General features: G+C 37.6%; 1 protein-coding gene across 1 annotated transcript; it reads right to left on the bottom strand.

Annotated features, from left to right (window-relative positions):
* Window positions 1-4,422: 4,422 nt before the first annotated feature.
* On the bottom strand, window positions 4,423-13,612 carry LOC125210669 (DDB1- and CUL4-associated factor homolog 1-like). The gene is made up of 14 exons (XM_048110230.2): window positions 13,287-13,612; window positions 12,072-12,153; window positions 11,692-11,808; window positions 11,266-11,444; window positions 10,314-11,172; window positions 10,131-10,228; window positions 9,594-10,017; window positions 8,832-9,425; window positions 8,575-8,754; window positions 7,916-8,485; window positions 7,682-7,792; window positions 7,173-7,291; window positions 5,515-7,090; window positions 4,423-5,385 (listed from the first exon to the last, which is right to left on the bottom strand). The coding sequence occupies exons 1-14, from the start codon at window positions 13,484-13,486 to the stop codon at window positions 4,717-4,719; spliced, it is 5,778 nt and encodes a 1,925-aa protein (XP_047966187.1). The 5' UTR covers window positions 13,487-13,612; the 3' UTR covers window positions 4,423-4,716.
* Between the last annotated feature and the right edge of the window lie 1,700 nt (window positions 13,613-15,312).

The raw sequence follows: 15,312 nt of genomic DNA, 5'->3' as shown, positions 1-15,312 counted from the left end.
CACTATTAATTAAATTTTGTTATTGAGTGTGTAGTGTTTTAGTTGGGATGCCTTAATCAAGAACACTGTTAATTAATTTTGTCACACACATCACAAATAAAGATGATGGTGGTGAATGTATAATGTATTTGTTTCGAAGAAAATTCTAGTTATACCATAATAAAACGCTTCTTTTCTTTTTGGATAAAGTTAGGGCGAAAGAAAAAAAAAGGAAAATAGAGAAGAAAGAGAATCGTGTTTGGAGTTTATAAAATGGACGTGACATGTATGTTATATGCGTGTGGGTGTGAAGATTGAAGTAAAGTGGGGACTGTGTATTCATTCTTTGTTTGTAATTTCATGATCAAAGATTGTGTTTCCTGTTAAGGATGTTAGGTCAGAAGTAGGTTTGATGAATTAATCTTTCTTAAGAAACTTGTCCATCTACATTTGAGGGTCATATTCGTAATTTGTCGTTCTACACTAGTGAGTGTGTGTGTGTGTGTGTGTGTGTGTGTTTTTCTAAATATATAAGCAATGACAGATCTAGGTGGTGTCGACCAATTACATTCGGTCTTTGGAGCCAACGACATACACAAATGAGTCTGACAAGAGGCTTAAGTCTCTACCAAAAAAAAATGTTCCTATAATAATATTGTTAAAGTGTAAATTATTGTATAAAAGCTCTTGTAATCAAAGCATATCAAGGAAATTTCTTTTTAACATTTCGAATATGAAATTTGGATTATGTAACCCTCACAAAAGTAAATTATGTGTTCGACCTAGTTTGGAGTTGTCATTTTCACTGCAACTCCGTTTCAATCCTTTGTGGTTAGAGTTTATTTCTGTTCTCCGTCTCCATCCATTACTATTGATAGTCGCCGCATCGTCTCTACCTTCCGACACCGATGAGAACCTTATTAACCGTGTCCAGCCCTACAAGATAAGGTCATATAATTGGATTTTTCATTTAAGGTTACTTTACAGATGTTGGTATCTAGGATTTGTTAGAGTGACTTGGGCGTCACTAGGTTTAGTTTATCTCGTGGGTCGTGACTATACATCTTACTCTCAGTGAATATGTGTTGACTAAAATAATGAAACTACATATGGTGTATTTATTCCCATGAGTGTTGACTAAAGTATTCGATGTTCATTATTGTTGATTAATTAGCATTTAATATGCTTATTTATAGTTCAGGCAAATAATTGCAGAAAAAATAACAGGATATTGGTCTCTAAAACTATGAACGGTCAAATTTTGGTATCTCCACGAACTTTAAAATCGGTTTAAAATATCACAAACTTTACATTTTGTTTGTTATTTTCCATGACAGGTCAATCACTATATCCAACCAACTTCCGTGCATTTTTTTATCCCACTTAGGAGTACTAAATCAACGTGGTTTTCTACTTAGCTTTTTATCCTACTTGTCACGAACTTAAAATGTAATCTAAAATAGTAGTATAAACATTTCACGGTTGACCACAAATAATAAAAATTTTGCCGAAAATATCTTATTTGGACTGCCATGGGAAATAACAAACAAAATGTAAAGTTTGTGATATTCTAGAACCATTTTAAAGTTCATGAAAAATACTAAAATTTGACCAAAGTTCATGATTTTAGGGACCAATATCCCAAAAATAACATCAAATTTCAATATACAACCTTTTAAAATGTTGATTATATTATAATTTTATATTTCTCAATTGTCCTACGGGGAAAATTTCTGGTGTGCTACATCATTGAATTTATTAATGTTGCGCAAACATGTGTGAAAATAAAAAATATGTCCGACTACGTGTATTAAACAACAACATTTGTTTAAGTAGCTGGGCATTTGTTCACATAATATTTTCCGTCTTCCACGTTATACACCCCCTCAAGATTATGGGGAAAATGAGAAACATGTCAAAATTATGGTGTAATCGGCTATTTTTCTGAATTATGTGATTGACCAAGTTTGGTGATTTTTCGAAAATATGCCACATAAGTTATAAGAAAAATAAAAATAATAAGTAAAAATGGGGTGTCTTGACGATGAGACACAATTTCATGGCAAGACGTTCATGCTTCCTCCGTTAGATCGGGAGTTCAAGTCATCGCGAAAGTAAATGCTACATCTTGTCCGTGTCTGTGCCAAGTAACCATGTAACCATCGAAAGAATGACTTGCAAATAAGACATGCTTCGTTTGGGCAGAGAAAAAAAAAAGTGATTGAATATTTTATTTTAGAGTGAACTACAAAAATGGTCCCTGGACTATGGGTTTATCTCTTCCATAGTCCCTGAACTTGAAAAATATCGTCAGTAGTCTCTGAACTAAGGGTTTATCTCGAAATTGGTCCTTTTGGTTTTTTTTTGTACGAAAATGCCCTTTTGGGGGTTTCGGCGGGATTTGGACAATTTGGTTTTTTTACACTTTTCACAATTTAAATCAGATATTATTTCAGTTAAGTACTAAATCTGATATTATTTCAAAATTATCATTCTTCTTCCTTTTTGTCATCCTTCACTTTGTTTTATTATTTCAATATTAGATTTAATTTTATAAAATTAAATTTTATATTTTGATTTTTAAATATACAAAAAAAATTTAACTAAACTGTTAATTCATGGACACTATAAATATTGATTAAAACTATTACTTTTTGTTAGTTAATATAATATTCAGGTGAATTGAAGAAGTACAGAAAAATAATACTACCTCTGTCCACCAAAATTTGTCCCATTTTCCATTTCCGTCCGTCCCCCAAAATTTGTCATATTTCACTTTTACCATTTTTGGTAGTGGACCATATATTCCACTAATTCATTCCTACTCATATTTTATTATAAAACTAATATATAAAAGTAGGACCCACAATCCACTAACTTTTTCAACTCACTTTCCATTACATTTCTTAAAACCCGTGTTGGGCCAAAGTGGGACAAATTTGGTGGACGGAGGTAGTATTAATCATGATGAAAAAATAAGAGCTATTCTATTTAGCCTTCGTTCGGTTGTTATAATTGCTTGTGATTTAATATTATGAAGTTGACTAAAATTTAATTTTGTAAAATTAAATCTAATATTGAAATAAAGAAATAAAGTGAAGGATGACAAAAGGGAAGAATAATGTTAATTTTGAAATAATATCAGATTTAGTACATAACTGAAATGGGGAGTGATCAATTGTTAACTCATCATTTAATTGCTAACTACAACTAATTTAAGGCCATAGGATTTTAGAAAACGTGTGGTCTAGAATTTGCCACGTGTAATTATCCTTTTTATTAATAAAATCAAAAAAGAAAAAAAAAACTCCAAATTAGGGTTTTGGATGAAAATGTCAATATAGTGCTTTGAGAATGTCAACACAATGCTTTAAGAATGTTAACCCATTGCGTATATTGACATTCTACATGTATTATATTGACATATTATATAATATGTTGACATTTCTGCTGTACGAAAAAATTAAAAAAATTTGAAATTTTTTAATTTTTTAACGTCGGAACATATGCATGTAAAATATCGTTGGAATCTTTATGAAATTATCTTTAATTTGATATATGTTACTATATGAATTTAAAGTTTTGGGATTTCTTTTAAAAGTTAGTTATAGTAAACATGTAGTTAATTGACATTAATACCCCTATTGATATTTTTTGGAATTAATCATATGGTCTTATTGACGTTTGTCGTTGATCGTATTGACATTTGGGGATTAATGATCTAAGCTCTTAATTTGAATATCTAATGGATATTATTTAGTTATAGTTAGCAATTAAGTTATGAGTTAGCAATATAACACTTCCCTAACTGAAATAATATCAGATTTAAAATGTTAAAAGTGTAGAAAGATCAAATTGCCCAAACCCCTCAAAATCCCCCAAAAGGGTATTTTCGTATAAAAAAAAGGCAAAAGTGCCAATTTCAAGATAAACCCTTAATTCACGGATTATTGACGCTATTTTTAAAGTCCAGAGACTATGGACGAGATAAACCCATAGTTCAGAAACCATTTTTATAATCCCCTCTGTATTGTTAGTTTGAATTGAAACGTTCCCCAAAATCAAGTCTTCAAGAGAGTGTAGTAACTAAGGTATCTTAGTATCCGAAATTAGAATAGATAAAACGTGATGACTAAATCACCCTTATTGTGAGATGATACTATCATCCTGTTCCAAAAAAATACCGACTTCAAAAATTAATAAAATACTTTATTAATTATGATATCAAGACATTGCCTTATATTAATAATTATTTCAACCGGCGAACAATGTCAAAAACTAGTGAACAAGAACACCATCAACCCAATTAGAATATTCTTGTCATGAAATTCAACATGAATTCGAACTAAGAAAAACAAGAACCAGAGTCAAATGAATCTGTAATCTCCTCTGCCCAAAATCAATAACAATTCTAATTGAGAAAATAAGACCAAGGCTCGGATCAATCAGCGAACACAGTTTTTACTTCTTCAATAAACATACCATGATTAGAGGATGCCCAAAAACTTAATGACTCTTGAAAGAATCACTGACAAAATTGGATTACACTGTTCCCACATAATGCCATATTTCATTTCCTATTATCTTGAAAAAGGAAATTAATTACAATCTCATCGTACCTTCTAACCATGGAACTCAACTCATGCAAGAGCTGTCACACACCCCTACCAAACACCACCTTATTCTCCACAGTTGAGCCAGCCACACTTTTTTCCCAAATCTGATTTGTTCATCATTCTATAAATCATCCTCGTCCCCGCTACTAAACGATTCAAGAATGTCGCTGTCGTCCTCTTCGTCTCCCTCAGATACGATCCCCAGCATTTCAGGAGTGTCGTAGTCGAGCCCTGCAATCAGGAAATCCCCATCATCTTCCTCATCGTCATCGAAGTCACTGACACTGTCGTCGTTGCTCATATCATCAGCATCACTATCACCATCCTCATCCAGAACCCCGTCCAAACCGTCATCGTCATCGTCGTCTCCATCGTCGTCTTCATCCTCCTCAGTCTCTGCGTCGTCGGGATCAGAGTCATCATCTGTCGGCTTGCGCCTCCCAATCTCATACACCCTCGCGGAGGAGTACATCTCGTCCTGGTCGTCCATTGTAATCAAACCGACGAAAGAATCCGTTGGCTCAGTTGCAAAGTCGAGCACGCAGCGGTCGACAGGGATTGTGGCGATATCGGAATAATTGACGGCGTCCACAGTGCGGAAGGCAGAGAAGAGAGGGTGCTTCACACGGCGAGAGTTGAAAGCTGACGTGATATCCTCGAGATTTCTCCTCAAAATGCAGTAGATAACATCGCCACTAGCATTGAATGTTATTGTTGTCTGATCCAACGATGGCACGCTCCGAAGTAACCTAAATTTTCGGAGATCCCACACCTCGGAGTTTATAATCACCTGTTAACAGATTTTAAGAAGTGGCAAGAAGGTTGAAATGAGAACATTAATTCAAATTAAAAAATCTTAAATATGCATATAAAAGACCAGTAGTACTTTATGCAACATCAATGTGAACTATCATCATACCTCATTCCCAGCAGGATGAAAGCTGCCTCCGCCATAATCTGTAAATTGATCAAAGCGATGAATTGGACCCGAGACCCTTCGATCCCACAAAACACCATTCCAAAGCAGCATAGAGTCGGATGGGCTGAAATGAACCAGTGAATATGCATGCCCGCGACCAGAAACATTAGTAGATGTATCCGACAACGTCAAGTCCAACTGACAGGTGTGAGTATCATACAAAAGAATCTCCCGGCGTGGAGAATCTGATCTTAATGCTGCAAACATTTCACCTGAATTACTAAATCTGGCAGCTTTGATTCCATCAAATGAGTGTTTGGGACCAGAAGAAACCATAGATGCATCCCACAAGCGAACTTCCATTGCACTAGAAGAAAGTAAAAGCTGGTTTTCGCCAGAGCAATGAGACTGCATGAATGTAAGAGGAGACTGATGACTTGAACAACTGTCTAATACAATGTTGCTGTTGGAGTCGAATACTTTCAGATCCCCAGAATGCCCACCAGAAGCAATCCGAGAAGAATCCCCTAAGAAGGCAATGCATGTTAAAAGTGAACTAGTGTCATCACGGCAACTTCGCCATGGTCTGAATCTACTATACACAAACTGGCGATCCTTTCGAAGCCCATGAATTCCTCCTTGCCTACTTCTAAACTCACGGTTGCTAAGACGAGAAGTGACATTCGATGGAGCGTCGAGACTTCTTTTTGGTTCTGGACAAACATGAGGTTGCAAGAGTGAAAGAGGAGGTAAAGTTGTGATTGGTGCAGGACATTGACGATGTTGGTGCTTTAAGTACTGGACAACAAGAGAATCCAAGGTAAGCCGTTCAGAGCCAGAAGGCTGTGGATCATTGAGCAGTTGGGAGGAAGAAGCCAGACCAGCCAACTGATTTTCATCAATATCCCGATTCTGATACTCCCTCGGAGTAGACATTGGTGTGCAGAACAGAGTTGCATCTGAATACAGACCACTTCTGCGAGAAGAATTAGGTGTGGTGAAACAAGGAGATCTAAGTGAATGCTCACCAGTGTTGAGTCTTTTTACTGATGGGCCTGATCCACTTTCTTTCAAGTCTGTCAATTTTCGCTTCATTGGCAACACTATTGGGGTTCTAACCTGAGTATCCGCATCACCACCAAATTTCGGAACAGACAGTAATGGAGTTCCCACACCATCTGCAGCTAAAGAAGCTTTTTCAGAGTTGAAGTTTACTTCTCTGCTTGAAGGTACTGGACTATCCTCTGGTTTAAGTAAAACTTTTGAGTGACTATGAGCAGCTGACGATGGCAATGTTTTCTTTTTTGAAGACAAGTAAGCTGAATCAGATCTGAAACTGGAATCTTCCTGATGAAGAGAAAATTTTGATTTATCTGACAAGAATCCACAAGCAGCACGAGCTGATGGCCAATGAATTTGTACTGTAGAAGCTTCCTGTCCAGTGGCTTGATGTGCTAAAGATGAAGGGGCCGCTAACGATGGCAAGGGTGTCAACTTAGCCTCTTTAAGAAGTGTAGCTGCACTTTCTGCTAAACCAGATGCTTGAAGGTGCTCGTGCATCAGCAGCAAAAGTTCCCTGAATTTGAAGGGGCATGAGATGAAAACAGACATTTGAAAATTATATGCATTTATAATCCAGAACAAGAATCCTTAAATACCTAGAATGATAAGAAATAGGAGTAGCAGCAGCTATGGCAGCTCTTTCAATACGCCTCAAGGTTGGGGTAGCTGCATCACTGGCTGCTAAAGTACTCGCACGCCCAGAATTAGTTACGACCTTCAAATAGCAAAACAACATCATGAATAGAAATAAACTAGTATGCAACTTCCTACTCTTGATTTTTTACCTCAAAAAATTGCACTTTCTGATGTATTGCACAGTATATCATTAGTTACCCAAGCCTTGTTGTCTGGCTTAATGCTCAATGCTATGTACAATTGTAGATGGTGTGTGCAATATTCTTGTGTGATATTCCAAAGGCTACATCATGTCCTTTATTACCTCTATTCAGCTAAACTACTCTGAACAATGTTAGCTGACGTACATTCATTTGACCATAATTGAAATTATGCATATATAAGAAATGTGCCAAAACTGCAGTGATTAGCAATGGCCCAGCCACCCTGTCTCATATTTCAGAATTCATGTGAAAAAACTAATGCTTACTCCAATCAGCTCAAAAGTCACTTGAGCGAGCTCTGCCTGCCATCTGTTTTGCTCGCCTCCAGCAGATTGGCCCCCAGAATCTCGAATAAGCTCTGAGAGCTTTTTTCCTACCTGAGTAGAAACCAAAATGACGACAATTTTTTGGTAAACCTTCATCTATTACACAGGGAGCAATTTATTTACTTGATTGCGAGTCAATGCAAAACAATATATCAGATATCAAGCAATACCAACCTGAAGCTTTGTTAATATATGAGCAATTGTGTCATCTCTGGCCAAACCAAGAAGAACTCGACATGTCAGAGCACGAAGACAATCAAGAGCAGCAGGGGATGTTACCATCCTTGGTTGGAGAAGCTGAAGAAGAACCTTGATACCATTGTTTGCACGAACAGCTTCTCTTGCTTGCCGATAACCTTGTTCCAGTTGCGCAGCAAGCCCAGCACAACCTGCTCTAGCACCCAAAGATATCCTTCGATCTCCGACTAGGCCAGATGCCACTGTAGATGAAGATGCTTGTGACGATGTGTTATTAGTAGTTGATGATGATGGAGCTACTGAGACACCTCTATCCACAGAAGCAGGTTCTCCACCTTGTTCCCTTGTTTCATTCTGGACAGGAACACTGACTGCTTGTTCCATAATATTCCTTTCTGCATTTCTGTCCCTGGACTCCACAGCAGAACCATTTCCAGTTTGGCTAGAATAAGCTTGTTGGCCTTGTATGTTAGAGCTTGGTTTGTTGCTGATTGATGGAGGAGGGCAAACAAGATTTATCAACAGATTCAATGCCGGCTCAACAATCTGAGATTTTAAAATGATATATAATTAATGAGCTGTGAAATAGACAAAGAATCGCCCAAAAGGATAAGCAAACAGGGTGCAATTTTTACCTCAGGTTCAACAAAACCAGCACCGTTTACAGCATCCAAGATGACAGCTATGCCCACTCGATCATTGCTTAAAGTGGCAGTTACAATAGGTTTGCGGCTATAAGGTACCAAAGTTACAATGTGCAGCACACCGAGGGCATACTGAAGCAAATCATGCAAATAGCGCTCCACTGGTGGGGCCTACAAGTGCAACATGTGAGTTAACACAGAACTAAGATTCAATAATACAGAGCAAGTACAAAAACACTAAACCACACCTGACACAACTCTAACATAGTGGTATGACCATTTGATGCCAAAAATTTATCAACTACAGGCCAACGTTCCTTCACAAGTGCAGGTCCCAGTTTCCGATCCTTCTGTATTTGACGGAAAACAACATCCATTGCCTCATTGCTTATGTCCAGTGGCTTGTATGCTGCCCTAGAAATGTTTCTAGGCGCACTTCGAATATTTTTCATAGGTCTTATTGAATCCACAAGCAAAAGAAGATGTGCTCTGAAATATTGTCGCAGTGCTCCACATGTGTGATAAGCTGTTTGTTTTTCTGAAGATGTCAGTACATCTGCGGTGGACCGGTCATTTCGAAGAGATCCTGAGTTACTTGATTGCCCAGCAGAAACCCCAGATCTTACTGAGGCAGCATCATTCAAAAGGGAGAGTACTTTCTGCAAACCATCCTGTGAATCAAATTCATCAATGATGGCTCTGAAGACAAACGCAGCAGCAAAGAACAATGCAGCATTCTTTCGGGCTGCATGATCCTGTGGACACTCAAGAAGTTGTAGAGCCAACTCCACAATCTGATGGATTACATTTGAAGGAAGGGCACAAACACGCTCCATTATCCCCTGCAAAAGATATTTTGTCAGTGAAATGTGGCATGTCAATTCTAGTAATAACCAAATACTAATGCATGAGCATACAGAGCTTGAGAGAGGATATACATAGACCTACAATGTCATATCAAAATGCAGATATAAGAAACTACAGTGACTAAAGAGGACACAGCAAATTACCTGGATTGAACCAATTGTAATTAAGCAGGATGATAAATCAAGATATGTCAATGCAATTCTTGGAACACCAAGCAGTCGTTGCATGCCACCACGGTCCACAAATAATGCAGCAAACTTCCGATGAGCAGCCAAGGCACAGATCAATTTCAAAATATCAGGCAAAAGAATCATACCGGTTGATGCCTCTTTGTGCTTAAGACTTCGCTGCATTAGTGCAAGAGAGACATCAACCCCCTTCTCATGGATCACAGGACCGAGAACTTCAACATACTCCCCCAGCACTACAAGACACTGGATAGAAAACTTCTCCCTTAATGTCGCAAGGGAGTGATTGTCCGGGATTGAGACTTCGCCAATATCTTCACAAAATTCTGCATCAGTAGCCTTTGAATTGCCTGAATCGCTATCGACATTGCTTGAATTTCTACAAGGGGCAAAAGGTCAAGTAAAAACTATAGAGTAAGTGATGGCGCAAAACATGAAACCTCTAGAGCTATTTCATCAATGCCAAGCTATTCTGTAAAACATACTGCCTACCTTGGAGCAGGAATTGCATTTGCAGCATCTATGACAGTAGAGGCAGCTCTCGAAGCAGCAAGCACAGCAGCTTCTTCATCATTTGTCTTCTTGTATTCCTGGGTCGATATAAACAGATATGTGTGAATTGTTCATGCATATATACATTTGGAAAGAAAAAAGAAAGAGAGAAGAAAGTAGTACCTCCAATGCAGCAGTTTTAACCACTTCAGCAGCAGCATCACCAGCCGCCCTTATGGGTATAGCATGCGCATTGGCTGCTCTCGCTTCAGCTTCAGCGGCTCTCACAGCTTTTTTAACAAAATCAGTAATGTCTTTGTTGCCAACTTTGCAGTTCTGGAAGCAATCATCATTTTCGTCTCTCTGGGGGATAAAAGTATCAACATCATTCCTTCCTAGACTCTTTTTAGCATCTGAAAATCTCCTCAGATCCTGATTTCTAGCTCCACTTCTGTCTCTCACACTCCGTGCCTGCCCTGACCTACTGCCAGAGCTTGGGGACGTCATAGCTTGCTCAGTTTCAGATACTCCTTCGCTGGACCTAACCTTTCCTCGTGTTCTGGAAAATCCACGATTTGTTTTTCGTCTGGAAGAGTCGTCTCTCATATTTTCTTCAGCCTCTTCCTCTTTATGAGATCTTCCACAAGGTTTTGTTTTTGACTCGCAAAAATCTCTGATATTGCATTTTTCTTCACCATCTGCTTCTGCTTCATAACCATCAACCTCTAGAACCATATTATCAGGGGGGTCCTCATCAATCCCACATTCATCCAATACGGCAGCATCTTTATCTTGATCCTTATCGATATTCATTCTCGAAGTGTCAACATCCAAGTGAGAAGCCTCTGCCGCTAGCCGCAACCTACTCCTGCCTTCCTCTTTCATTTTAGGGAAGGTTATGGTTGGTGCGTTTTTGTTGTCAACCGATGGATTGCCATCTTTCTGATTTGGGCCTGTATCACTTAAAACCCGAACTCTTAAATAGCGCATAAGCTTAGCTGATATTCCAGATGTTAAGACATCTTCCACAAGTGGACCACCACTGAAATGCCAATGGAGGAAAAAGTTACAATGAGAATTATAGAAACCACAAAAAGATTTGGCGAAAAAAAGATATGATAGTTTCAGAACCAACCTAGTCAAGCATATAGCAAGAAGAGCAGTAGAGTATGTTCGTAACATTTCAGAGTCTGACGATTTTCTTTTCACTGTGACATGCTTCCAATGACGGTCATCACCAGATGAGCGGGGAATATCCTCCATCACCCACCGTCTTAAGTTAGCTAGGACATCATCTTCAAATACATGTGGATACTGCATTCAAGGTTAATTACATCAAGAAAACTAAACAAAGTTCATGAATTGAAGAAAGTAAGCCTATATTGCCCATCAGAAACAGCAAACAATGTTTATAAACAAAACAAAGTAATCCCTCTAGAACCCATCAAGAACATTAACAAAGTTTATGGATAATAGGAAGAAATCTCTATATCTAATATCCCACAACAAACAAATAGATCGAGACATTTAGTTTCTCATAAATCAATAACTACTACCATACCATCCAAGTTAGCGAACAACTGAAAAGAATCCTGGTAGTAGCTGCCTGTACCGATACTGAATGTGCGCCGGCTTTAAGAAATTTTGAAGTTATCAACTCAAAAAAATCTTCATTCTCCTGTAGAAAGTAAGATAAATTAAGCAAAACACCTCAAAACTAGTTAAAGCAGTAGCTTAAATGACACTCAGCCACACAGAACCATATTCCAAAAATACTAAGTCACATGCTACAGAGTGGTGTGGCTTAGCCAAGAACTCTCATTTAGACCATATTCCTCCCTATCGTACATATTAGACAGAGACACATCACACAAACTAGCACAAATGGTTGTCAAAAGGCCCAAAACCAAAAGCATAAGAGAGCAATGAATAGTCAAATACCCGAATAAGATTTCCAAGTCGCCCAATATTATGAGAAGACCTGCCAATACTTGTCGGAGGCTGATCTGCACCCTCCATGTAGCTATGCATCCAAAATTAAACTAGAGTCAGTACCCATATATGTAAATATATAGATAAATAAATATACAGCTCTGGCATCACATCAAAAAGGTTTCAACAAGAATGAAGATATTATGGATATTATCATCTCATATTGCAAAACAAAAATGCAGCCAGTGGGCAGCCTACTCTCTCATCAACTCAATGCAATGGGAACTAGTTCTTGACGATACTTGGACTTCATACAAAAGAACTATCCTGACTAGGTAACAGACTAACAGGTATACATACCCCAACACCTTAGGCCCAAAAGTAAGACAGAACCTGACTATAGTACTTTTCTTTGTGGCCCACAACAAAATTATGGCAATCAAGGTTCACCCACTATATTAACCTACAAACATGTTTGTACAGTCAACACCTGGACATCAAATAATGAATTAAGTAGCAGAAGACAACAACATTAACAAGAAGAGAGGCATAGCTATGGGTAGTCCAGCAAAAGAGGAACAGAGGGATTCTTGTCATAAAATCCTACTCCCTCCGTCCACCAATACGAGGGGAGTTTTAACCCGGTACAGGTTGTAGTAGAAAGTTGGTTGAAAAGGTGGGTCCTACTTTCATATGTTAGTGGAATGTGGGATCCATTACCAAAAGTAGTAAAAAGCAAATAAGAAGTTTATTGGTGGACGGATGAAAATGACAAAATGAGAAGTTTATTGGTGGATGGAGGGAGTACTATAATTCATGTTTCCAGCCAAGAATCAAAATCACACACAAGGTCGATCATGGATATATAGAGGAACTTAGTATCTCAACTTCTTTACACAAAGTACTTTTCACCACCACTAATGTTCTATACTACCAACTAGCCTACCTCATTCACATGCATTACAACAAACATCACAAGCAACACTAATTACGTAGAATTTCACAATCCTTCAGCTCAGTGTCCTTCAGCAAATCAAACTATTCAAAACAACGCACTTACTCTCGGAACCAATTCAAATTCACTATCACATAATAGTACTTAATTTCTACCACCAACAAAAATGGAAAACTGGCATCGCGTGAGAAAGAAAACCACGAGAATGGAACACGAGATAAGCAAAATTGATTTCAGCTCGCTGATCGTGGCATAGCAGCGAAACCTACCTTGATTCTTGCGCCTCCAGGATGGTGGCGAGGGCATGGAGCACGTTGGGGCTAGGGTTTCCAGGGCTCGCAGTGATCTTATCTATCAACGACTGAGCCTTGGCCATTAAAATGTCGTTCTCATCTTCCTCCTGCCGCTCCTCGGCCCCCTCCGCCGGCGCCGGCTGAATTTGAGGCTCAGCTTCCGTAGGCGCCTCCATTGCAACGATTGGCACCGAAATGAAACAACGGCAACACGATTCGCGGGTTCAATTACCGGAAATTTTGTAAAATTGATTTTTTTCAATTCGAACACAGCTTGATGGAGAGTTGGAGGAGAAATGACTGTGCGCGTTGTGTGTTTTAGAGCGTACTTATAGAGGCTGGGGAGGGGGTGCTGAAGTACATTCGTTAATGCGCAAGGTACTACTACTGTAAATAAGAGGGTTTCTTTTTTTTTTCTTTTTTTTATTTTTGCATTTGGCGGTTTGAGTAGAACCCGAGAATGTTCTATTTCTACTTTCATTGCGCTCGATATCCTCCTTTTTTTTATTTTTCTCCTGTATCCCTCCGTCCCAAGATAAGTGACTTGTATTCCTTTTTCGGGATGTTCCATTTTAAGTGACATGTTTCCATTTTTAGCAAAAAATCATCTCTCTTACTTTATTCTCCACCTACTTTATTCTCTCTTCTTTCCTCTACTTTTCCCTCTCTCATACTTTACTCTCTCCACTTTAACTTATTTAAATACTACCATTCTTTAAATTTCGTACTCAAAAGAAGTAGGTCACTTACGTTAGGACGGAGGGAGTATATTATTCTTAAGATTGTGAATTATCAATATCAAATGATCTTATAAAATATTGAGATACTGATATCTGAAATCACAAATTTTTATCAGAATTTTGTATTTTTCGCAAACTTTAAAATTTGCCACAAAAATTATAATTTATAGAGAATTTTTCACAAAATCAGATTTTTACTTATGAAAAGTTAACTGCAAGGGATAGGTTCATGATTTAGGCAACTAAAGTTTTTGTTCATGTGAAATATAGACTATAACAATCAATTAGGCAAAAATGTGTGATTTTAAAAGAATAATAATAATTATTATTAACTTTATAAAGTATGAAATAGAAACTATTTGCTAAAAAAAACTAAATATTACTACCTCCGCCTGACAATAAGAGTTTTATTTTGATCCGTCTCACAATAAAAATCTTATTTCGCTAAAATTGATACTCCCTCCGTCTCACTTTAGGAGTCCCGATTTACCATTTTTAGATGTTCCACTTTAGGAGTCTCGGTTAGAATATTCCATAAATAGTATTAGGCCTCACATTCCACTAACATTTTTTCACTCACATTTTATTATAAAACTAATATAAAAAGGTAGGACCCACATTCCACTATTTTTTTTCACCAACTTTCCTATATATTTCTTAATACCCGTGCTGAACTCAACCGGGACTCCTAGAATGGGACGGAGGGAGTAATATATAAGTGAAACTCATATTCCACTAATTTATTCAACTCATTAGTCTTTAGATTTCTCAAAACTCGTGTCATAACCAACTAGGATTCCTATTGCAGGACGGATGGAGTATTTTGTACTACAAGCATGTGTTATATTGCTAACTTTAAGTTGCTAACTCTACTAACTAATCAACACAGTGTATTAAAAATGTCAACACGTTGATATTAAAATGTCAACATGATGACATTGAAATGGCAACATAAACTTAGTTGATACTCCTTTCGCTCATAAAAATATAGACACGAGTATGGCACGAGAATTAAGACAAAATTGGTAAAATATGAGAGATGGGAAAATGGTATGGTAGAGTAGTGTCAGTGAAACCTACATTATTAAATTGATGACGTTCCAAAAATGTAATGCACATATTTTTGTGAGATAGACGAATATGAAAAGTGCACATATATTTATGGAATGCACACTTTATAGACTATCTTAATACTTTAACTTAAGCCTAACTACTTTAGTAATAATATTTTTACTATAAGTTTGCATTGCTTAAAATACTTC

This window comes from Salvia hispanica, chromosome 3 (assembly GCF_029641045.1).
Source record: "Salvia hispanica isolate PSC_SH4W2 chromosome 3, Shi_PSC_v1, whole genome shotgun sequence".
NCBI lineage: Eukaryota > Viridiplantae > Streptophyta > Magnoliopsida > Lamiales > Lamiaceae > Salvia > Salvia hispanica.
Note: the sequence above shows the minus strand (reverse complement) of the source record. Positions and strands in the feature narration are given on the sequence as shown.